The sequence below is a fragment of the Hyposmocoma kahamanoa genome, unplaced genomic scaffold, assembly GCF_003589595.1.
Source record: "Hyposmocoma kahamanoa isolate Upper Pololo Valley unplaced genomic scaffold, ASM358959v1 93, whole genome shotgun sequence".
NCBI classification, from domain to species: Eukaryota; Metazoa; Arthropoda; class Insecta; order Lepidoptera; family Cosmopterigidae; genus Hyposmocoma; species Hyposmocoma kahamanoa.
Genome location: NW_020654810.1, coordinates 23435041 through 23459917, shown reverse-complemented (window position 1 = coordinate 23459917; position 24877 = coordinate 23435041). Strand labels below are relative to the sequence as shown.

The following is a 24877-nucleotide window of genomic DNA, read 5'->3' as shown; positions in this document are numbered from 1 at the left end:
CTCCGCCCACATTTGTGAGACAAATATATGCCTGAATATCACGTGACATGCGACAGGAGATGTTGAATTTTGCGCATTAAAAGTACCAAATTCGTTTTAGCGGAATAATTCTAAAACTAAAGGGATTAAAAACAATCCGTAGTGACAGTTCTCGATCATGCATAAATATAATTAATTATCTAATTTTTGTCCTAATAACCTGTAGCATTCGAGGATGAATCGAAAAAATGTGAAAATTAGAGGTCATTTCGTGATTTTTATCTATCGAGGAAACTTTATTGTTTTGTGTTTCTGATTAGTGTCTATGCTTGAATATCTCGTGTAGTTACTCATACAATATTTTATTTTTAACTTTAAAGTGGATATACCCCTCTAAAATCCAATCGAAGATTAGGAATTTTTCCTCTGCTCCCTCTTAATTTATTTGAAAACTATTCCGCCATATCATTACGGTGACAACTGCGCTCCGATTGGCCAGCCCGAATTCGAAACAATTGACGGGTATCGTCAATTGTTTCACTTCAAATCACCAGTTTAACTTGAACTTTGCTACTATAGACGAAAATGCGCGTTAAAAATCTAACAGCCTATAACTATTAATATTCCTATCTTATTATACTATGTAGATGGAACTTACCGGTAATGGGTTAAATGTAGGTATTGCAGTGGCTATCCCCTCAGTAGTAGGTGGAGGCATAGTGACTGTAGACACCATCTCACTTGTGCTGTCTGGTATTACGTAGTCTGTTGTGGCGTTATCATCTTCATCGCTATCAGACCAGTCATATTCACAAAACTGGTTGTCACATATGGTGGTGAATGACGTTGGGCTTGTGGACATCGTGGTGGAATCCTGGTAGTCAGTGTCGTTGCGAGTCTGTTAATTGAAGCTAATAGTTAGAAGCTTGACAAAGCGGTTTTTAATAAAAGAAGAGAATATGAGAGATGAGTTAGTAATGTTTTTACGCATTTCAATAAGTTGTAAACTCACTATAGTCCATTTGTTTAGGTACTTTACTAAATGTAAACAATCTTGAGATGTCTATTTAATTAAATATACATTTATAAAATGATTTTTACTTACTTTCAAGTACAAAATACAATACTTAGCTTCATATGAAATTGCATGCCTATTTTTATACCTATATATGTGGAAAGTACACGTTTCAATAAAAAGATGTATTACGATTGTTTACATTTAGTGAAGTACCTAAACAAATGGACTATAGAATACACTCACAAGCGTTTCGCATCCTCATTTATATGGCGAAAAGCTATGGAGCGGTATTCCATTGTCTGCAGCCTTGTAATAATAACAAATCCATATAATTATAATAATGTTAAATTGGACACAGTTACACAAAAAGGACCCAATCCAGTCACTTTCGAGATATGGCAGTTTAAAGTTTAAAAGTGTTTCTCACTCTTGTATTACTTTCAAAACTCATACTGTCATGTCACTCCAGTGATATTTATTTATGTTTATATGTTGGATTTTTGTTGATCCAAGAGGTTGGAGTTTATGATCCGTTTGGTACATATAACACATTTTTTGTTAATTTTGTAGATTGGATTATTTTTGCGTAATTACGTCCAATTAGAAACATTCTCCCTGAACGCTATAATTTGGGCCTTTTCAAGGCGAGTGAATAGGCATTATAAAGGCGTGCATCGTCGGCCTCATTGTCACTTTCCATTACAAACCGGGTTAGATTTTTGAAAGGGCCTCCTAATTTAAAAATTATTACTTTTCCATTAATAATTCCTATGTATCCATAGGATTAACTAGTTTAATCTTTCATATTACATTAATACTTGATTTTATTGATCTAACATTTACTGATTTTGAAGAAATTTACTTTTTGCAAACCAATTTTTTGAGGATAGATGCCTACCTATATGGATAGACGCCACACGATGAAAATACTAAGAAGGATAGATGCTATTTAGAATAAAATTAGTAAAATTCATAATAAAATGTTTTATTTGTAATCTTTGATATATTGCATATACATATTACATGTTTAATAACAAATATATACGTCTGAAAAGTTACTACCTACTTCACTTCCTATTTTTGTAGCTATCGAAACATTTTATACAAAAATGTTCGCTATTTAAACTATGAATAATTTGTCGTTTAGGTACTTTTACTTACTTATAAACTATTATCATATACTTGACTTTTTCACTAAAATAATGCATTTTTTTTCTTTTTCTAATTTTATTGTCTTGTCCTTTGCCCCTACCCTATATCGCCAAAAATCGAGGGGACTATCCTATTCGATATGGATAGATGCCCTTTTGTTATTTAACTAAGCTATATACAAAAAAGCGATTATTGACACCTAGGTGCGCAATTAATGAACCAGTGTACAGTTATAAAAAAAATAAAACGGAGTTTATTATAACTTACAACGTAATGCGATAGCAAATACTTGTGTCTAAAATTTTGAACCGTTTGTCGTGTTCGTATCGGAGGTAAACGCATGCACAAACTCAACACGTGTCTATTCCACACGAAGCCCTGCAGGAACTTTGATAAGTGGTGTCTAAACTCCTTATTTAAACTAATTATTCTATGTTGCGATTTGGGGAAGTTAGGTATTTTGAAAACGAGGCACCTATCCCGGTTTTATCCTACAGCCGTGGTGGAAGAATAAGCAAGACGCCACACCGATGAATTGTTTGCCGTCGGAACTGTACGCCGATTGAACGTACAGTCTTAAACAAAATTAGTTTAATGCTATTTACTCTTTATTATAAACAGAATCAACAAAAGAACTCACAGAGGGTAAAATAGTTCCAGGCGTGGGCATGACTAGGATGGGGTATGACATGTAGCTGGTCCTCACGGTGGTGACACAGCCCTCAGTGGCCTTCGTGAGCCACTGAACGCCTTCGTTGAACTCACCGACGCAAGTATGTGTTTGACAGTCAACTGTTCTTGAGGAACCTAGAAAGTAACAAAACGGAAGTTTTCAGAATTTATGAAGAATATTTCCAATTTAATTATAGGAGTATTCGAAAGGGTGCATTAACATCGAATAAGAATGATGCCATACTGGCGTTGTCGCACAGAGGATTAAAAAAAAATGAAGTGTTGTTATTCCTTCTGCAAACTGTCAAATATTATTGACATTGACATAAAACCATTGACTTACAAATAAATGGACGACGGGTCTAATACAAAAACCACGAAAAAAATGTCCCAAGTCAACCTATTCAAAATTTAAATTATAATGTCATCGCAGTATCGCGCTGTCAGTCGAACAAATGAAGACTAAAGCGGAGTTTGACGCTCTGTATACGATTTTAACGCCTTATAAGTTCGGACACTTTTTAGCGCGGACCCGACGTCCATATAATTGTAAGTCAATGCATAAAACCGAACAATTTAATCATTTTAAACCTATTCCACCGATCTAATATATATATAAAGTGGTACTAAACATTTTAAAAGTATGAAAACGAAATTTTTTTTGAAATATCTCATCACTGTTAAAAGCTGTAGAGCAAAAACTTATTAGGTATTATTACTAAGTCAATAGTTATTCCACATGACTTTTGATCTTGACCCCGCGCGTTCCCTTTCAAAATATATGGTATAATAAAAAAATGCAATATTAGACAACTTTAATCCACTAAGTTAATGTATTTTTATAATTATACTAATAACATTGATATTAACCTAAATTATAAAACTGTTTTATAATAATTCTTTTTAAACCAATATAATTGATTGACTAAATTTTTGTTTCAACTGAAGATTTATAGTTATTAAATTCACATTAATGCCACGACACGCCGTGCCGCTCATGCCCCATCAGTCGCCATCGCGCGCTTGTTGACGTCGGATCTGTGTAATTTTTTTTACCGTACTTGACATCAAAAAGACCTACACAATATCAATCATTCCATTCGTTCAGGAAAATTGTAAATGACAACGAAATTATTGCGCCCGACCGAAAAGGAATTAAAGTTGTTGACGAAATTTCGTTTAAATTAGTCATAGACATACTTCTACAGGCATAACACAACCACACAAAACCACACAAAAAACAGTTTACATACAAATAATTATTTGACATATAATTACAATTAAAATTAAAGTAAACATAGTAGATAGTCCGGTATGGTCTGTGTTGCAGTGTCATACCAACACGGGACTTAACTCAGCATGTGCTGCAGTAACATACCACAGCGCTGGTTTTCAGTGAGCCCGTAGAGCTAAACGCAAAATAATGCAATGCAATAATATAGCAAGGTATGACAAATAATGATAATATTAAAATTCCTACATACTAAAACCCAAATATAATGTGATTATAGGATTATACTCCGCCAGCGAGTCTTTTGCCTAGAAAATGCAGGAACAACACGGCCGCCGGCGAGCAAATCGGCCTGGTATGATATTAATAGTTTTTTAATTTTAAAAGAGTAGACCGATTTTAGTTCCCTCATAGGCGGCGGTAAGATGTTCCAGCACTTCGAGGCCGCATGTCTGAAATTCCCACGGAAAGCAGAAGTGCCGCGCGGAGGGATTTGTAACACCCAACCCGTTGAACGAGGACCACATCTCCCATGATCACGCCAAGATAACTTTTCGGCAAGGTACTCCGGTTGACCTGTCTTAACCACACCGAATAAGAGGCAAGCCAAATGTTGCTCTCGGCGGAGAGACATTTTGAGGCTACCATATCCCGTAATATCAAAACAAAATCTTGCGCACGAGTTCTGCACTAAACGCTCGGTTCTAGCCAGCAGACGCGTACCGTACAGAATATATCCACTTCCGAGGATGGATAACGGATCCGTTCGTTAACGAAGTTTCGTTTTCAAGAAAGAGAGTAGACCTTCAGTTCTTATTGTATTTATTGATTGATTTTCAGCGTGAGGATTGCGGGACGCGAGAGGCGACCCACCTCCTATAATGTATGATCGCGTTACAGTACCTCGCCTGAAGGAGATAAACATGAAGAAATAATTCCATGAAATTTTCATGACATTGTATTTGACCTAGAGAGTTCATCCAACAACAGAATATACTGGGAAAACTACCTACGCGAAATGACCAGTAGGTGGAGTGATTTAAACGAGTAATTATAGGTACCTAGTATCAATCTATCTTAACACATTCCAGCAACAGATCAAAGCGAATGAATGCCATCAAACGAAAGTCCATTCACTAATTGAATTTGTTTACTATTTCGTTTTTATACTTCCTCCGCTTTTCTGGCACTTTTTCGTCAGAACTTGCATTTTGTAAATACAAAATATAACTTTTAGAGGCAGTTCATAAAAAAGTGTTTTCAAATGGAAGTGAATTTGAAGCTTCACGTTCTTATGATTAAGACCTCATAATGGCTTTGGTTGATTCCGCATTATAATGAAAGTATTGAATCGATCATTTTGGAAAAAATATGTAATAAAACTAAGGATGTACACTGATATGAAAACATGATTCTCAAAAATTTTCACGATAGAAACAAACACAAACTTACCTCGAGATTTTACAAGAAAACCGCAGTATTCAATGCGTACTTTACACATTTTTTTTTACCAATGATTTTTTTTAATTTTAACTAAACTACATAGAACACGTATAGTGTACGATATACATTTTTTAGCAATAATACATTTATATATTATTATTTATTATTTTATGCAATAATACATTTTTAGCAATAATACATTACTTGGTTGACAGGTTTGTCATGGTACGAATATGAGTAATATTATAATAAGCTTACATTGAAATAAGATTGTTTTTGGAAAGGTTATGCTAGGCCCCCAGGTTGGCTCAATTTATAATATGTGATACTATGGTAAGGTAGTATTTCCCTGGACGAGCTCTTTCACAAGCAGTTCTACTGCTACTTAATTTTTTTTCTACTCCTGTACTTTTAATCTTTCAAATGTAATTTCACAAACCACGTCACAAAGGCGCTCTTTTTGGTTCTGAACCAAAATTCTATTGTCTATGGTACTCGCTGCTGAATTGAAAAATTTCAAAAAAGAACGTATTTTTGCATTGACTTACAAATAAATGGACGACGGGTCTAATACAAAAACCACGAAAAAAATGTCCCAAGTCAACCTATTCGAAATTTAAATTGTAATGTCATCGCAGTATCGCGCTGTCAGTCGAACAAAGTTGACTAAAGCGGAGTTTGACCCTCTGTATACGATTTTAGCGCCTTACAAGTGCGGACACTTTTTAGCGCGGACCCGACGTCCACATAATTGTAAGTCAATGTATTTTTGCTAATTAAAATATCAATACCTCATCAATCACTAGCACGGAAGTAAATTCTATCTCTTTTGTCTTTCGTGTTTCTTTATTTTAATTTACTTGTAGAAAAAGTATTATATGCAATCATTGACTTACAATTATACGGACGTCGTCGGGTCCGCGCTAAAAAGTGTCCGAACTTATAGGGCGTTAAAATCTTATACAGATACTAAATACTAAAGCGTGAATGATCACGCTTTAGTCTTCGTTTGTTCGACTGACAGCGAAGCAAGCAAAATTAGACAGTACTGCGATGACATTACAATTTAAATTCAACCTTTTAGCTTTTTCATATTCCTTTACATGTCACTACGTTTAAATAGGTTGACTTGGAACATTTTTTTCGTGGTTTTTGTATTAGACCAGTCGTCCATTTATTTGTAAGTCAATGTATGCAATCATTACATATTTAGGCAACGACTATAATCCACAGACAAGAACATTCACAGCAACTACATGTTCCAAACAAAACACAATCAATAATGATAGTATTTTGTTTTACTGTTGAATTTTTATCATAGAGTATTTGTTCCGTAGAACCGTGGACAGACTTGACAGTCTATATCTAGAATAAACTTGGCATGCAGATATAGAATATTAAGTGTTTACCAATGATATTCATCCATTGTTGGGGAATTACCGAAAAAGCGGACCCCGGGCTCCGCAGCAACACTGCTGAGGACGCAACCGGGACAACGCTCAGATGAGAGAGAGGGGAAAACCAAAAACCCCTGACAAAGTCGCTGTTAGTTGCACAATATATATCATTTTGCTTTGACCCAGGGGCCTTCTGATTACTTTTTATAACTACTATATTACTAAAAAGAAAAAAATAGGTAATAGAAAAAAATACAGTCGAGTTGTTGAAATTATAGATGTTATATACTTTTCCTTGCGGAATGGCAAAAATTATTAGACCACGCAGCCTAGTTTTTTACATATTTTATAAATGGTAACTTATGGTATATTTAATATTTATTTTTACATTTTAGGAAAATTCACGGACAAATAATACAATTATAATATACTTAAATATGAGTAAGCCTTTGGAGGAAATTCGTAAGTGGCATACTTACGAATTTCCTCCAACATGAAACTATTTCAATTTAAAGTGCTTAACAAGGCAAATAGAGATTTTAAGAGCCAAAACAAAGAACACAGTTACAATTAAAAAAAAATTAATAATAAACAAGTGTGTAATCAATTATGCCTACTCTGCTGTCGTGTAGTCAGAACACTCTATTGCTTTATAAATCTTTGATATTGAAGTGTTGTATCTTCAACATACATCGTGAACCACAGCGTGTGAATGCAACGCCGCATCTAGTACGCTAGTACATGATATCGTTGTAAGTAGGTCTTAAGAGGGAGCATGCCAAAAAAGTTTTGACTTTGGCTCCGCCCACATTTGTGAGACAAGCCTGAAGTTAGCGTGACATGCGACAGGAGATGTCGAATTTTGCGCATTAAAAGTACCAAATTCGTTTTAGCGGAATAACTCTAAAACTAAAGGGATTAAAATAAAATCCGTAGTGACAGTTCTCGATCATGCATAAATATAAATAATTATCTAATTTTTGTCCTAATAACCTGTAGGGTTTCGAGGATGAATCGAAAAAATGTGAAAGTTAGAGGTCATTTCGTGATGTTCATCTATCGAGGAAACTTTATTGTTTTATGTTTCTGATTAGTGTCTATGCTTGAATATATCGTGTAGTTACTCATACAATATTTTATTTTTAACTTTAAAGTAGATATACCCCTCTAAAATCAAATCGAAGATTAGGAATTTTTCCTCTGCTCCCTCTTAAAATCTTTTACCCAATTCTACGGCACTCGTCTTTAAGAACCCTTCGTTACCGTTACATAAACGATTTCATAAAATACTATTTCAAGTAACTTGAAAAGTAAGCAGTATAATGACAGATAACTCAGAAACAATTATTAATGAACAATTAAAACAGACAATCCATTGCATGTCAACGAAGAATGTAACTGTTATGCAAAAATAGTTCCTGATATGAACAATAACAGGCAAGAATAGTTATTATTGAAGTAACTATCGGGTGCACTGACATTTAATTGTTATTTTACAGTTTAATTACTCTTGCTTACGCCCGCGCCCTACTTTAAAGATAGATAGTACCTTAGAATAATAACGCATAGAATGATAGTTTCATATCAAACGAACTGTCACAAGTGAGGCAAAAATCAAATTCATGTAGGCTAGTTTTAGTAGTACGTTAATTTTCGGTTTTAGTGAGTATTTATATAAAAATACAAGTTGAAACGCGTTACTTCCTTGTGGAATGTGATGTTAGTATCTATTTTATGTTTGTCTGACGTATTTTTACACTCATTTACCGCACATTTCGTCATTTTTAGCTAAAATTCTGGAGCTGTTCGCGGTGCAAGTTGACCTTGAGCACTGAAGGCCCGCCCGCTCGTGTAGGCCCATTGGGCGCGCTTCAATTTGCCTCACTTAGCGTGTGCGGACTAGGTTTCTATGCGTTATTATTCTAAGGATAGTACTTTAAACGACTACTTCTTCTTCTTAGGGTACCTCTTCTACCGGAGGTTGGACTACATCATGGCAATACTGACTTTAGGGGCTGCCGCTCTAAAGAGTGAGGTGCTACTGCAGCCCTATCATTTACCTTGGATAATGAGCTGGAGTAATTTGTATTTATACCTCGTGACGTGGCCGAAGTACGACATCTTTTTTTATAATATAAAATGACGGGACGAACAAGTCATGCGCCTGGGTGGTAAGTTACACGCCTGTCCGTAACAGTTGCAGTGTCACTCAGATCTTGAAAACGCATAGATCTGAGGGGTACTGGATTTGCCGTCCGCGCGATGATTGCGATTATGCGATGCACCCAAATAGAAAAGCAATTATTCAGCACAATACACTATAATGATTAAGACTAAAATTGTATTGCATTGAAAAGGGCCCAACTCAGCACATATTGTGACGGGGCCATTAGTTCTCAGTGGACCCTTTCCGCAATGGCCGATTCAAATAATTAAACACATAAAAAAACGACCTCAAAAGTTCGTGGAATCACATCTATTTGCCAATTTTTATTGAAACGGGTTATCGGAAGAAAGTTCCACTTAAAGGTGGAGTATTTTCTTCAAATTTAAAGGTGTTTAAAGGTTATTAAATATTAGAAAAATCGAACAATTTTCACCTGGCAATGTTAACTTCTCACATGTCAATTCAAAATATTACGTGTCAAATAGCTGTCTGCTAAACTTTTTTCACTTTAAAATAACGATTTTGTAGCAACATTACTGAGAATCCCATCCAATCTCAAGCAAAAAACATTGCAATAATCTTTATATCGCAAAATCAGCGATGAATTAGATGCATTTACGTCACATTCACGATTTAGAAGCGGGTCTCAAATCTTGCCGATTAGTAGGAGTGAATAAACTTGATCTTTGAAATATTAACGATGCCAAATCAATGTATGTGGTACCAATGTACATGTGCAGGTACTAATCGGCAAGACTACAGTGTGTAGACTACAGAGTGGTAAAAAAAAGATAAATCGCATAAATGCGAGTTACTTCAAACTGCAAACGTAAATAAATGTATCACCCACAATGTAATTGATATATTCTTGTTTAATTTTAAAATGTGTCAGAAATTGCTTACCTTTCTCACACACAAATTCATGCAGATCTTAAAACATGTACGAGGTGAGATCAATTCTGGACAACTAAGATATATGAAGTATCTAGTACATTTTTTTCTATTATACTGATGTTGCCAACTATAAATTTAAAATTATCTAAGTGCCATCAGATTCTGGTACACCTTAAACCCTCTTTCCAACAAAAAAAGGATCATCAAAATCGCGAAACACACACCCACAAATACAGTCGAATTTAAAATCTCTTCCTTTTCAAAGTCGGTTAATAAAAGGAAAAAATGTGAATGTGAGTAAATAAGTAATATAACATGACATATGCCTACGCGTTTTCAAGTTCGCTCTGTCTTCATGAGTTTTGGGTTTCTGGGTGCGTCACACAAATAAATTGGCTCCAGTCGTGTTTCGTAGCATTAACATGTTACAATGAATGGTTGTTTAGATGTTATACTTATATGGTTTCATATGGTAACTTAAGCAATGTTACAACCTAGTAATACTGCAGGTGACTTGCCCGAGCCTATAATTATCGTAATGATTATGGTAGGGTCTGACCAGAATTACCATTATCCTAAGGCAAAACAACATGACACAATTCATTGTTATTTAAGATTTATAAGACACAACCTAGAAGGTTCAACATCATTAATTCATATGTATTTTTTTATTATTATGGAATTCATAATTCATTTACTTGTGCAAAAACATGTTGTATAGAAATTGACATATAACAAAATAGTTTTAATATAACAAATAATAATTATAACAAATAAACATGCTATTCATAGTTTTAATTAAGTTTTATGGAATGGCAGGATGTTTACCACCATCGAGTATATAACCAAAAATAGAGACGAAATGTCATTCATTGACTTACAAATAAATGGACGACGGGTCTAATACAAAAACCACGAAAAAAATGTCCCAAGTCAACCTATTCGAAATTTAAATTGTAATGTCATCGCAGTATCGCGCTGTCAGTAGAACAAATGAAGACTAAAGCGGAGTTTGGCGCTCTGTATACGATTTTAGCGCCTTACAAGTGCGGACACTTTTTAGCGCGGACCCGACGTCCATATAATTGTATGTCAATGCGAAGTGTCATTAAATTTGTTTGAAAACTATTCTGCCATATCATTACTGTGACAACTGCGCTCCGATTGGCCAGACCGAATTCGAAACAATAGACGGGAGTCGTCAATGGATGTCGTCAACCGTTTTACTTCAAATCGACCAGTTAACTGGAGCTTTGCTATAATGGACGAAAATTGCAAAATGACATATTTAATGTTTAATTACCGACGAAATTTGATTCCGTTTGTTTTGTAATTAGATGTTTTACTGTTTTTCCCCACACCACCGAATGGAACAGCGCGTCATTGCTAGAGATATTATCTTTATTACAATAAATACAGAATATTTTTTAAATGTACGGAGACGTACACACTGGTCAGTTGTTGGCGCTGTACTATTTCAGCTTTCTAATTTGTAATTACAGTGCAAACGAGAGTTGATATTTATAAGAGCTATATCGCTAATGTGTTACCAGGAATGTATGGCCCTTATTTCGTCTCTATTTCTGGTTATATACTCGATATTCACCACCATTATACTCTATTTTTTGTGAATTTACTCCACTAAAGTACTGGCACGCTATGATGGCCATTTTGGCGTTGGTCCGCTCAAGTTTCTTATTAATTCATAACTACGTTAAAGGAGCTAATTGATGTACATTGTTGTCAATTTTGCGACACAACTTCTCGTTTGTATTTAGAAATTCGAAATTTTTAAAAATACGAAATAAAAATACGATCGTCACTTATAGGATCGCTGTTAAGCACAACTTCTATCTCCGGCGAACTCGCGTCGAAGCCCAATGCAAAACAAAGCAGTTTATTTTCGTTTAGTTAAAACTTTTTAATCAGCTACCACTTACAACACAAGTTATAAATCTAAAATCTTATAGCTGCGACTCGCATTTGATTATATTTTTTTTCGATAATTAATTGAGATATGACCTCATTATTGTAATCTCTCAAAACGGCCATCATAGCGTGCCGGTACTGTAGCATGTTATAATTATTAAATAAAGATCGAACACTTAGAAAAAATCACTTCGATCCAGCTGGATTCCAACCGACGTGTCCTAACAAACCGTGTCAGATGCTATGCCAACTAAACCACGGAACGAGCCAACGGACCTCAAAAATTTTATGTTTTGGTTTTTAACGTCTTTTCTTTCCGTAGCGCCATCTGTGAGAAATCTATGAATTTATATATTCATAATATACACATAATTTAATCGAGATCGCGTGTTAAGTGCCATTCAATTTCCCCTACGTGTTAAAAAGTCGACTCATCCGTAGAACAAAGATCTATGTGCAAGACTGCTTGTTCTCAGGGCATAGTACATTTCGTTCGTTCTTCTTCGCTGTGGATGTCAGATCGACTGTTCCGAAATGAAATAAGATATATAAATCATGAAAACACATTTACATAGGCCAGTTTGAATAACGAAATTATTCTCGCAACGTACTTATTCTCTTTTCGATATATAACCACATCAGACTCTGTTCTTCGGATGAGTAGAAGTATTTATCGAATATGTTTTAAATACAACCGATAAAATCGGAACAAGAACTACTGGAGATTTCAAAATGCTTCGACTTAGCATCTGTATTGCAATCCACAATAAGGGTTTTAATTTAGAAGACTTCGGCGTATAGCATTAATAAAAAAAAATTAAACAACAACACATACGTTGTTCCGATCCAAAAGTAACTAAAGCGCTTGTGTTATGGAAGTTGGAAACAAGGACGGTACCGCAAACACCCAGATCCGAGACAATATAAACAGAAAAACCTTCGAAGAATTATCTCGAAGGTTTTTCTGTTATTTTTTTCTCTCATACATATAATTTGTGGTTGGTATATGTATACTTAGTAACATACGTTTCATTTGCAAGGGTTGGGGCCTGGTGACTTGTAGCACAGGTGTTAAGCCTATAGCAAGCACCAGCTCCTACAAAATACTGTTCTAAAATTACTAAGATTGTTTATGTACTTCTTATTTGTTGTTGTATTTTGTGGAGAAATAAAAAAGTATTAATATAGAATAGTTACTTTTTTACACTGACCGGCCGAGGATCGAACCTGGATCCCGGTGTGCAAGCCACTCATCCGCGGATGTCGTCAAATGTCGAAGCAAATGGAAATTATTCCTCTCTAACTCCTGTAGTCACAGTTTAACGCGCCACGACACCCGTATGTACATCATGCCTTTCGCCTGATGAGGAAGTAGATATATTTCCTTCAAAACAATGTGACAACATAATGTATACATGCAATACACGACATAGGCATCAAGCAAGGCGTTTTCTTCAACCACAACAAGTTGCAATTAACACAAAGTTCCTTGTCCAAGAGGTATTTACGTGTAAATACTATTATAGTTCTGTGAATTGTTGCTGTTTCCACAGGGTTTGAAACCACCGGTAGCATACGGAACATATTCTTTTGACATATCTACGAACTAACTTTAAAAAGAAAACTTAGTATATTGTGTCTGTGAGACAAAACTTCAAACATAATTCTATAAACGTGAAAACCTAAGGTATTTCAACGAAAATATTACGAATAAAATAAGAACAGGCGGAGAAAATTTGACACAGTTACGACGTCGACAAGCGCCTGATGGCGACTGACATGGCAGTGAGCGGCGCACTATGGAAAATCGAGGTCTGTTTCAGATAAAAAATCAATAACTTTCTTATTTGTTAAGATAGACTATTGAATTTTTTGCACAAGCATAGAGTATTAAATACTGCTTTAGTTAAAGTTCATATGCTATACTTTTATAAGAGTATGTTTATTTTTGAAAAAAAAAATGAAAAAATATATTTCAGAAATAGCTTTTATTTGATTTCCTTAAGGACAACGCTACTTATATTATTAATAAAAATATATTATTACATTAGTTTTTTAAAAAAACAATTATGTTTAAGCTATTATCTATTTAATTAAGAAATTAAAAGTTATAAGATTACAAACACGTATAGTAAAAAAAGTTACAAAATACTAATTTAAAAGTAAAATAATGTTAGAAATGTATGTATGTCAACGTGTATATTATGTTTTATTATACTTGTTGAACTTCAGGATCCAAAATGAGTTCATTCACTTTTAAAAGATCCAGGGTATCTTCATCAAGTGCCTTCACCCTTTTGCTATATGTTTTTCTAAGACTGGAAATGTACGGATCTGATGTGTATAGAAGAGTATGAAATACACCCTCATTTGTAGCTGATCGAGAGCACTTCCTGGCATGATGTAGGCGAAATTTTTTATAATCCTTATTACGGGATTCTTGTGCATCTTCGGAAAGTTGACCAATAGGAATTACACCAAAATGCTTAATGAGACTTTCACCATGAATCAAAATTTTGTGTACTGAAGATGGCATGTAGTACCATTCATAATTACTTACATAAATCCTGGCAGTTTCCATGGCATATTTGCCAAATTTTTCTGCATTTATCATTACGCCTGATGAAAGAGCTTGTAAAATAATATACAACCTTTTGATCAAATTCACATCCACTCCGGTGACTTCAGAAGAACAATTTGCGTTGTGAAAAAATCGTCTAGCAGTATTACCGTCATTGGTATTACCACTTCCTTGTCGTGGTTTGTCGATGATCAATCCTAGCTCCTCCCGAAAAAGTTTTTGTACTAGGGTTTTCTTTTCTTGCTTTTGTCTTTTCTTTTCTTCACTTGTGGCTGACCATGTCCGAAAAGAAAGATTATATGAGATATGTAATACCATACAACGAATCCAGGCATGCAATGTGGAAAGTCCGTATTGATATGCATTTTCATTTTCTGGCCTATTAGTGACTTTAGTCAGATCATTCATTTTCCGTGGAGTAGCTACACAGATTGTACACGTGGATCCAGATGGTGTATCTGTTAATACTTGAGCTACTTTGCCATCTATCATAGTCAGAAAGAGTTCGTGCTTCACATTCACTCCTTCACCTTCTTTATTAATTAATGATGGCCGCAAGGAAATTATTTGGTTCTTTATTTCATCAGCAACAGCTTTAGTTTTTTCAGGAGTTTCTTTACAAAATTCTATCGATATGGGCCGACAAAAACGGACTGACGAAGGCACTGGATTTTGCCAGACAATGTTGCCAGTAAGCTCATTGACTAATTTAATAGGCACTAACGACGTAATAAACAAATTTGCATCAGAAACAAGTTCAGACTCCTCTGGAAATGTTTGTACTGACTTGGACCAGATGAACCATCACATCCCCATTTACTGTATAAAACTAAATGACACAATCCATTCTTATACACCGAATCTATGGCCAAAATCCTAGCTAGTGTGGTCCAATAAATCTTGAAGGTTTAGTACTTTTGCATGTGTATTTGTAATTTCTATTGCTGTAGATGGTGGATAACATGTCTGTTTGATTTCTTGTATTTTATAAAATGGTGGGAATAGAACACAGTCTCGTTCGTTTGTTAAATTCCTTAAGTATATATATTGTGCTTTCGTTAAATCTAAGTCAATGAAAACACTCAATGCTTCTTGATCCATTAGCATTTTGCTCTCGCTTGCGTTTTCTATGAGATTCAAATATAGAGACTTTGTATCATCACGGTCAGCAAGCCTTAGTTTTTCCACGAGTTTTGCTTCTATTTCTTCTCCTATTGAACGTAAGCCCCGAACATAGGCATTGCAAATGTGTTCAAAGCCATTTTCACTAAATAGCGCGGTATTTTTTCGTTTTTTGGTTGATTCTGTCTTCCGCGTTTCCCAGAAGAAGTAGATGGCGTGATGTCAGGTGTTACTCCTTCAATGCTCGGTAAGGTTACCAAATATTCAGAATGCAACCAATTTTCGTTCTTTTTTAGAAACGAAGCCTTTTTCCTGGACGCTTCTGCCCATCGTTTATTAAAGGAAGGAATGAGATTCCTTTGAACATCACTGATAATAAAACACATGTTGTCTTCAGAAACATGATAGTTTTCTTTTAAAACTGTTGATAGGGTTTCAAGTTTTTTTCCTCCTTCAATTCACGCTTGGAACACTTGAAAGAATTTGACATTTTGAAATTCAGTGATGATACGTAACAATCAAACGTCTGTTTAGTTTTATTATCAATTTGTAATAGCTTTATTAAATTAATTCACTCTTCTTATATAATTTCATAAATGAGGGTAGTGTGCATTTTGTTGATTAAAGTAGTACCACAAAATAAGTGCAAAATGTAGACAAAACGCCCTGTTATCAATAAATACCTATAATTTATTGAAATATACCGCAAACTAATCAATTCAATAGTACAACATAAGAAACCACAATGGATAGCGGTTTTCCGTTTCTTGAATTATATATAGTTTTCGCGATAACTTCTAAAGCCGCACGTATCCGCAGCTGATTTTTATAAATGTTATTTATGAATATCTGAGCTATAAAACAACACCAAATGTAAAGCACCGGGAGACATCGGTTACTGTCAAAAGTCTCGGTGAATTTCAAATACGTATCTTTTTTTTCCCTCACTTTTTGTATTTTTTTTATAGAAAAATAATCAAACAATCCACAATATTATAATTGCTTTGAAATCTTTATACTATGGGCTTTTTAGAAATGCATAACACTTTATATATATTCGCACAAGTTTTTGAAAGAAATGAAATTTAAAGTATTGAAGCGAACAGACCTGAAATAGACATACTTACGAACTTAGAATAATAACGCATAGAAGTAAGTCAATGGCATAGAATGATAGTTTCATATCAAACGAACTGTCACAAGTGAGGCAAAAATCAAATTCATGTAGGCGTAAGCAACTTGTATTTACGCTCGTCACACGCACACAAATATACAAATAATGATGCCATGGAATAACATTTCCCTCAAAAGTGGGGAAATTGTATCTTGCTTAACTCATCATTAAGTTAAAGGTGCCTACAGATTTGCTCGATTTTGTCGATCGACAATCTCGATCAGGTGCCTACAGATATGCTCGATTTTGTCGATCGTTACTGTCGATCAGGTGCCTACAGATATGCTCGATTTTGTCGATCGTTACTGTTGATCGACAACATCAAGTGACAGGAATTTTCAAAAATTTATTTTTGGTAATCCTTATGGAAATGGCATTTATATCTGAATACACGAAGGCGGACACGACTTTTCTCATTTCTAAATCCAAGATGGCGGACACGCAAAATGGGAATCGTTTTCGAGGTATTCGAGGTGCTCATCAAGAATATGGCATTTGTTTCTAAATCCAACACGCGGACACGACTTTTGAAATAAATGCAATATGGGTATCATTTTCGAGGTATTTGGGGGTGCTCATTAGGAATATAGCACCTATTTCTAAATTCAAGATGGCGGACATTACTTTTCAAATAATAGCAAGTTGGGTGTCGTTTTCGAGGTATTTGGGGGTGTTCATTAAGAATATGGCACTAATTTCTAAATCCAAGATGGCGGGCACGATTTTTCGAATAATAGCAAGTTGGGTGTCGTTTTCAAGGTATTTGGGGCTGCTCATTCCGAATGTAGCACATATTTCTAAATCCAAGATGGCGAAGAATTAGAAGAAGAAGAATTAGAAGTCTTGCCCGCTATCTTGTCTTCAGATATACATGCCATTTCCTTATGGTTTACCAAAAATACATTTTTGAAAAACCTACATGCGAGTTTAAGTGCAACTATCGACTTTGAATATACATATAAATAGCCTGATATTATCTGTGGGTATGTTTACATGAAAAGTACACGATAACAATAAAGAACCTGAACCTGAAAGTTATTTATACACGATTTTGGAGAACTGACGATGACTTTTTAGTCAGTGTTAGTTCCCTGAAATAATTTTAGTTACGAACTTTTGAGTCTGGCCAAGACAATTTTTTAAAATGAGTGTATGATGAACAAGAATAATGATTTTTCACATGAAACTAATGAAGGCAAATACTAAATATATTTCGTAAAAATAGCTAACGTAAATTCCCGACAATGTTGTTGCGGCGGTGTACATTTGTAGAAATTTTGCAACTGTCGCGATATTGCCTATTCTCAAAAAATTACGTAATATAATTATTTTGAAACAGAATAGCAAAATGGGGAGAAAAAACCCGTTACTTTGCAACATTTTCGTATCTTGTTGCAACGAAATTAATTTTCTGTTTTAGTGAATATTTACATAAAAATACAAGTTGACACGCGTTATTTCCTTGTGGAATGTGATGTTAGTGTCTATTTTATGTTTGTCTGATCTATTTTTAAACCCAATTACCGCACATTTCGTCATTTTTAGCAAAAATCTTTGAGCTGTTCGCGGTACAATTTGACCTTGAGCACTGACTGCCCGCTCGCTCATGTAGGCCTATACGGCGTCCTACAATTTGCCTCACTTAGCGTGTGCGGGCTAGGTTTCTATGCGTTATTATTCTAAGCTTACGAATTGCAATTTCTCACATTAAAAAATATGTATTCCAAATGCAATTCACGCAAAATTACTACATTATATTAAAGTACTACTCTAATACAATTTAAAAAAAAATTAAAGTGCGTCAATAACGACTTAAGGAAAAACGATTTTTGATATGCCGTTGTTCTATCATTGTCCATAGTGCGGCGGCGCGGCGCAAATAATCATTTATTCCATAGGTAAACTAAATTTGCACTTGAAAACGTCATTTTTTAAGCTACTGCTAGTTCACTGTGCCGACTTCCCAGAGAAAAACGAGCAATAAACTCTAAGGGTTGCTCTTTTCAAATAAACTTAAATGTTATAGACTTTGAATCATATTTGTGTGGAATCTAGAGTCATATCGTCTTTCCATACATCTTTATCTAACACTTGACACATACTTTTAATGTAAGTTTTAAACTTAAAAATAATAATCTTCGACACAGAAGAATACCGAGACGATGTTATTTAGATAATGTAAGGGAAACTGTTAATGTCGTGTCGTACCAGTAAGTGCGTTTACGCGCTGCGTCCGATTCGTATTTATTTACAATTCGTTATTTCAACAATAAAAAAATCAGTTGCGTACATCGAGCATAGAACCAAGTTATGTATCAACCCCATAATTGCACAAATTACGCGACCTTACAGTGTTTATTCAAAGTGCAAACATGGACCTAACCTCTGAACTCAACGTGTTATTCAATTAAAAGAAACGTAAAACAAGAAATAGATTCCTAGCGAGTGTATGCGACTCACATAAAGAAATTGATTTAAACTTAACGATTTTTACACGTTGTCATTGACTGTCATAATCCCTTGATTAACTTGACTAACATGGTCATGGTAACATGGTGAACGTCGAGATAAAATATGTGTGTACACGATTAAGTCCCGATTTTAAAAACAAATTATCACATAAAGACGTTTGGAGATTAGGAATTGGTTATTAAGCTTGTAATTTTTTTTAATTGGGACCAAATATGACACAATTCATCTTTCCCTTGTTGAACAAATAGTGTTATGTCCATAAGGGAAATCGAGGACTAGCAGCATTTTAAAATGTTTTTTTTAAAGAAAAATTTACATTTTTCTAATAACAATTCCAAAATGTTTATAATAGAAACTCACCAATAGGTGCACTGTCCACCACTCCAAAGGCCGGGCAGTAGTACACCGGTTTCATGAACTCCACGGTCAAATTGTCCCAAGTACCAGGAAACACAGGCTTCATGTCCCGGTGCAACAATACATGTACCAACGTTGTTTTCTCATCAAGATACCGCTTCTTTATCTTCTTTTTAAGTATCACATCTTTATCGTCCCAATCTAAATGAGGATGTTTCTCCTTGAACAACTTCAAAACGTCTTCTGTGGTGTTCTGATTGTTGAGAGCATCGTCAAATTCGTTTTCAACGTATTTAGTCCTATAGTAAATATATTGTTTAAGTTTGACCAGCCATTCATTGTTGAATTTTTCCATGTTCAAATCGAATTTGTGCTCTCTTGAGAGACGCAGCTTTACAGCATAATAATTGACTAAAGAATCTTTTATTCGAATGAAGAGAGCTTTATTAGACTCTGATACCGTATGGTTTCTGGAATCAATATGGACACACCAGTAATAACCATCATCTATGGGATGTAGAACGTATAAATCGGAATGTCGATCATATCTCACTTTGACTTTATAAGGGTAGTACAACACAGAGTCTGTAAAACAGCGAATGTTGCTTTCTTTTACTGTTTCGTTTGTTTTGAGCACTAGTTTGCCTTCCCTGGAAAATAAAACCAATTCACATCACAATGCAAGTTTAAGATGACAAATTATTGTACTGTTTAAACGATTATTTGTTAACTTGCAAACTTATTAATAAGTACTACAAAATGAATAGGCTTGCAAAAAAATTTTCCGAGATTTTCTTCTACATAAAAACTTATAATTTTTTTTCTGTTCTAATAATGATCTGGTTCAGTTGTGTACTTACGAGGTGACAGAGACATCCATGCTGATAGGCCTGAGCTGGATAGGTCTTTCGCAAATGACGTTGTAGAACACGTAAGAACTGTTGACCATAAACCAGAAATCGTCGCGCAGAGCCCCCAGAGACATATTCGAGGTGAGGTTGATTTCGAAATGCTTGAAGTCTGATGGTGGGATCTGAAAGTTTATAATAAATTGTAGAAGTCTATAAATTAGAGCGTTGTATGCATAGCATAGTCAGCGAAAAGAGGGAAAAGGTTCATAATACAATAAAATCGTAATAAATTTCTCCAAACTAACCTAAACTTTTTGCACAAAAAATAATTTATAAAGATTTATTACACATGCATTGACATCAAGTTGGAAACACATAATACGAGTACTTTTTTGTTTTTAAAGGTCTAGAAATACTGCGGCAGGCGGTTCTGATCTGCAATCTTTTATAACATTTATATTTTAATAGTGGGAAAAATGTTTTATGCAGTCGCAATTTCACGAAATTCGGACTAAAAGTGTTAATGCAAGTCAAATATTTAGGTAACTCACCGTAATATTTTCATTATCATACTCGATCGTTGTATTGTCGGCACTCAACATAATTCCAAGGGGAAAACTGTCACCTGTTTCAGAATGAAACAAAGGACTGCTCGCGTATCTCCATCCTGTACTTAAGAGATATCCTTTTCTCTCAGCACACGACTTCTGCGCCTGTCGCCAGGTTGCTCTGACATTTCTTCCCTTAGTAGGAGTTACTGACGTCAGACAAGTAGGTATCGGACTCCAGAATCTCCAGTAACTAAAATCTTTCAAGTCCTCACAACCATCTCTGTCCATATCATCCTCGTCATCTTCGAGAGGTTTTAAAAAACAATACCTGTAATGTTTCTCATTACACCTTGCAGCTGTAAAATTAGTCACTGGATGTATAAAAACACACAGTTCCTCATCTATACCTAAATTTGGGTCGTAATCCACGCTATAATTTGGTGTTAACATATCTCCCATAAGCTCGTTATACGACCAGTCAATGAACGGTCCTCCAGGGTAAAGAGATTTGTAATCAGTCCATAATGTAATAGTTGATTTTGTAATGTTTAGACTATGATACAATCTGGAGGTAAATAAGTTTCCAGCGCAGTCAGTGAATTTGTCGTCAAAGGTTTCAGGTCCTTTTCTTCTATAGCAAATGGGGTCAGAGTTTTGGGACTTATAGTAGGCGAGGTTGAAACCGATGGGGCAGACATGTCTTGACCTGGCGGTGGACTTTTGTAAGTATAGGAGCAGTAACAACGCTGGTATAATGCTCCTATGTAGTAACATCTGAAACAACAAAAGTACAGAATTATTATCTAACGATATTTGAATGACATTTGGACGCTATTTATTATTCTTTTATATTCCATAAGCTACATTTTAGTGATTTTTAACCGACTTTCAAAAAAGAGGAGGTTCTCTATTCGACTATATGTTCTTTTTTTTTCTTTTTTTTTGTATGTATGTTACGCGATAACTCCGGTATTTGTGAACGGATTTTCATGATTCTTTTTTTGTTGGAAAGGGGGTACTTCCATAGTGGTCCCATTTCATTTTGAAGAAAATCATCTACCTTTAAGGGTGGCTGTTCACGCATGAAGATTCATTTTTATTATAAATAGCGCCTAACTTTAATTTAGGAGCAATTATTTTAATGGTTGATTTTGATATTTCTCCAATTCACGGCGTTTTTCTCTCAATGTACTTTGAGTAGTGAGTACGATTATTATTATCTCCAGTGTCAAGTCCTGTATAGTGGCGAACTAGGAGATATTTCAATAAAACTTACAAAAATAGACGTAATTCCACGTACTTTTGAGGTCGGTTTTTTTAGTACTCTGTACTAAGATTATTACGTTTACTTTTGAAGTTCGGCCACCATGACATTCAACTTTTTTTGTGAAATTACTCGATTAGTTTGTTATAATTTATATTTATTTATAACTGTAGTAAGAGGGAGTGTACAGGGTGTAAGAGATTTGCTCGGCTAGCTGGTGCCCCCTTACGACGTTCAGGAATCAAACGACGAAATTTGGTGAAGAAGACTTCGCTTCGTAAGCAACACGCTACTCATAACAGCTGTAGTGCCACTCAGGGCTGGCAAATCGCAAAGATCTGAATGGTATTGAAAATGTGCTCGTTACCCAGAAACACAACGTTGACAGGTGCCTGTAGCTTCACCAGCATCCTCAACATTCAAAATCGGAACGCAGTAACACTCACATTACTGCTTGGCGGCAGAAATAGAAACGGTAGCAGTACTTCACTAAGCAAACTATTTCGCAAACTATTTTCAAAAATGCAAATAATATATAATCCGATGCCGATATGCAATGAGAGTAGGTTCCTTGGCTTCACTCTGGACTCGAACCTTAACTGGAAGTGCCATGATGACAGACTGTGTGATAGACTGAGTGGTGCAGTCTTTGCGTTGCGTAAACTGAAATTGCTCATTTCTGATTCTGCATTAAGACAGGTCTATTTTGCACATTTCCACTCGCTGATGTCGTACGGTTCACTCATATGGGGTAACTCCACGGATGCCAATAGAGTCTAATGCTAATGCAAAAACGTGTCGTACGTATTGGTTGGGGTAAAACACGGACATTCCTGCAGAAATCTCTTTGTAGCGCAACGCATAATGACGCACTACTCACTCTACTTATACGAAATTATAATGTATGTTAGAAATAATTTGTCTTCATTTGGTACTGTCAATGTTTCTGGCATCCCACTTCGCCGTACCGGTCATTTGAGAACAGTCCCTCGACCCATGGCACTTGCAGAGAAAAACCCGCGTGTCATCGGACCTAATTACTATGAGCGTTTACCCGCTACTCTCAGACTTGAACCGTCTGACGAAATATTTTGGCGCCGGCTGAAAGACCTTTTCTTGAAAAATCCTATATACTCCGTAAAAGAATTTATGGACTTTAAATTGTAACGAATTCAGTATTTTCTATTTTTATTCTAATTTTTACCACATTAACATACTCTTGTACAATTGTTATCAACTTATGACGATCCTTGATGGAGAATGATATTTGATATATAATTTAATGACAACAATATTATATAATGAATTGTTAATTTTGTAATTATTGTGTGCGTTTCTTATAATTTTCCTTTTTGTCTGACGATCTCAATATAATTTCTTATACTTTGACATGTAGTGCAATTTATACTGTAATGTTGTATTTGAGAAATAAATGAATCTGAATCTGAATCTATAGAAAATATTTTAAAACGTACATTTCCAATTTCCTGGTCACTTATACTGAAATTTCCAAATTTAAGTTATTTATAAACGTATATTCCAATCGTGCTTTGACGTTGTAACCGACACAATAGATTAACTATCTCTCAGGTACAAATTTTCTGTGTCTGCATCTATGAATCATCAATGAAACATGAAATGACGTATTCATTACCTATCAATGGGAGGCAATGACTGATCGAAATTAGGGATCGTTGTCAGCTAATGGTCGCTTTATTCACAAACCACTTTATTGTATGTTTTTTATAAACTAACGTGATACAAATATACGTAAGCAAATGGCATGATTACAACGAGAATAGAGGTAAGGCTAGACGTGCATAATTTCGTGAGTTGGAAGTCGCGTTATTTGAATCTCGTAGTTTACGATTAAGTCAGAAATTCGATTGGGGCGCCAATCAAATACATAAGTATTGTATATAGTTGTTTTTAAGCGTTTGTACGGAATGTTTGTGTCATATAGTGCAATGGATCCATTAAATATATTGAGGATTAGAAGATAACTTAGAATAGTTTCATACATTTCTCACGAATGGCGTTACGGCAAAAAAAAAGATCTGCAACAAGCAAATAGAAAAATTCGTAAAGTCCGCTAGTTCGTTTCATGGTTTAGTTGACATAGGGCAATTGCCTATATTTATATTATGGTTAGAACCTGCAAAGCCTAACAATGAGCATCACCTTGGTTTTGGTCATGTTCATCCTTAGGCCCACCTTCATTGGTGCTTGGTGCAGGGGGCCTACCACATCCTCTTAAAACAATATTACGTTAACCTTACATTGACTTTTCGTACCATAATCCGCTTAAAGTAAGCTTACTGTAATGTTAAAACTATGATGTTTTATTGGCAGCTGTGTGACTATTCATTCACTCAGTTCGTACTATGACGCGACTTTAACATTAAAGTAACATTGCTCTTATGTCAAATTTAGCAGTTTTAAAATGGTTACATGGATATAATGGAAACAATATTCTTTTAAGTTTTATTGTCTTAATATTGATTTGTAATGATTAACAGTTAAGTTCAACTTATTTATTTACATATATCTCTTCAATATTTTGTTTATTTTTTATTTAATAGTACATAGGAAATAATTTCTCGTTAAATTTAAATACGCGATG

General features: G+C 35.0%; 1 protein-coding gene across 1 annotated transcript in view; it reads right to left on the bottom strand.

Annotated features, from left to right (window-relative positions):
* The window catches only part of LOC113237278, a 37219-nt gene extending 12769 nt beyond the window's left edge, over nt 1-24450 (bottom strand). Inside the window, exons 1-6 of the mRNA XM_026473667.1 lie at nt 24436-24450; nt 20991-21764; nt 20449-20621; nt 19592-20238; nt 2790-2956; nt 638-877 (exon numbers count right to left, since the gene is read on the bottom strand). Of these exons, the coding sequence (XP_026329452.1) occupies nt 638-877; nt 2790-2956; nt 19592-20238; nt 20449-20621; nt 20991-21764; nt 24436-24450 (2016 nt within the window). The remainder of the gene's footprint in view (nt 1-637; nt 878-2789; nt 2957-19591; nt 20239-20448; nt 20622-20990; nt 21765-24435) is intronic.
* Between the last annotated feature and the right edge of the window lie 427 nt (nt 24451-24877).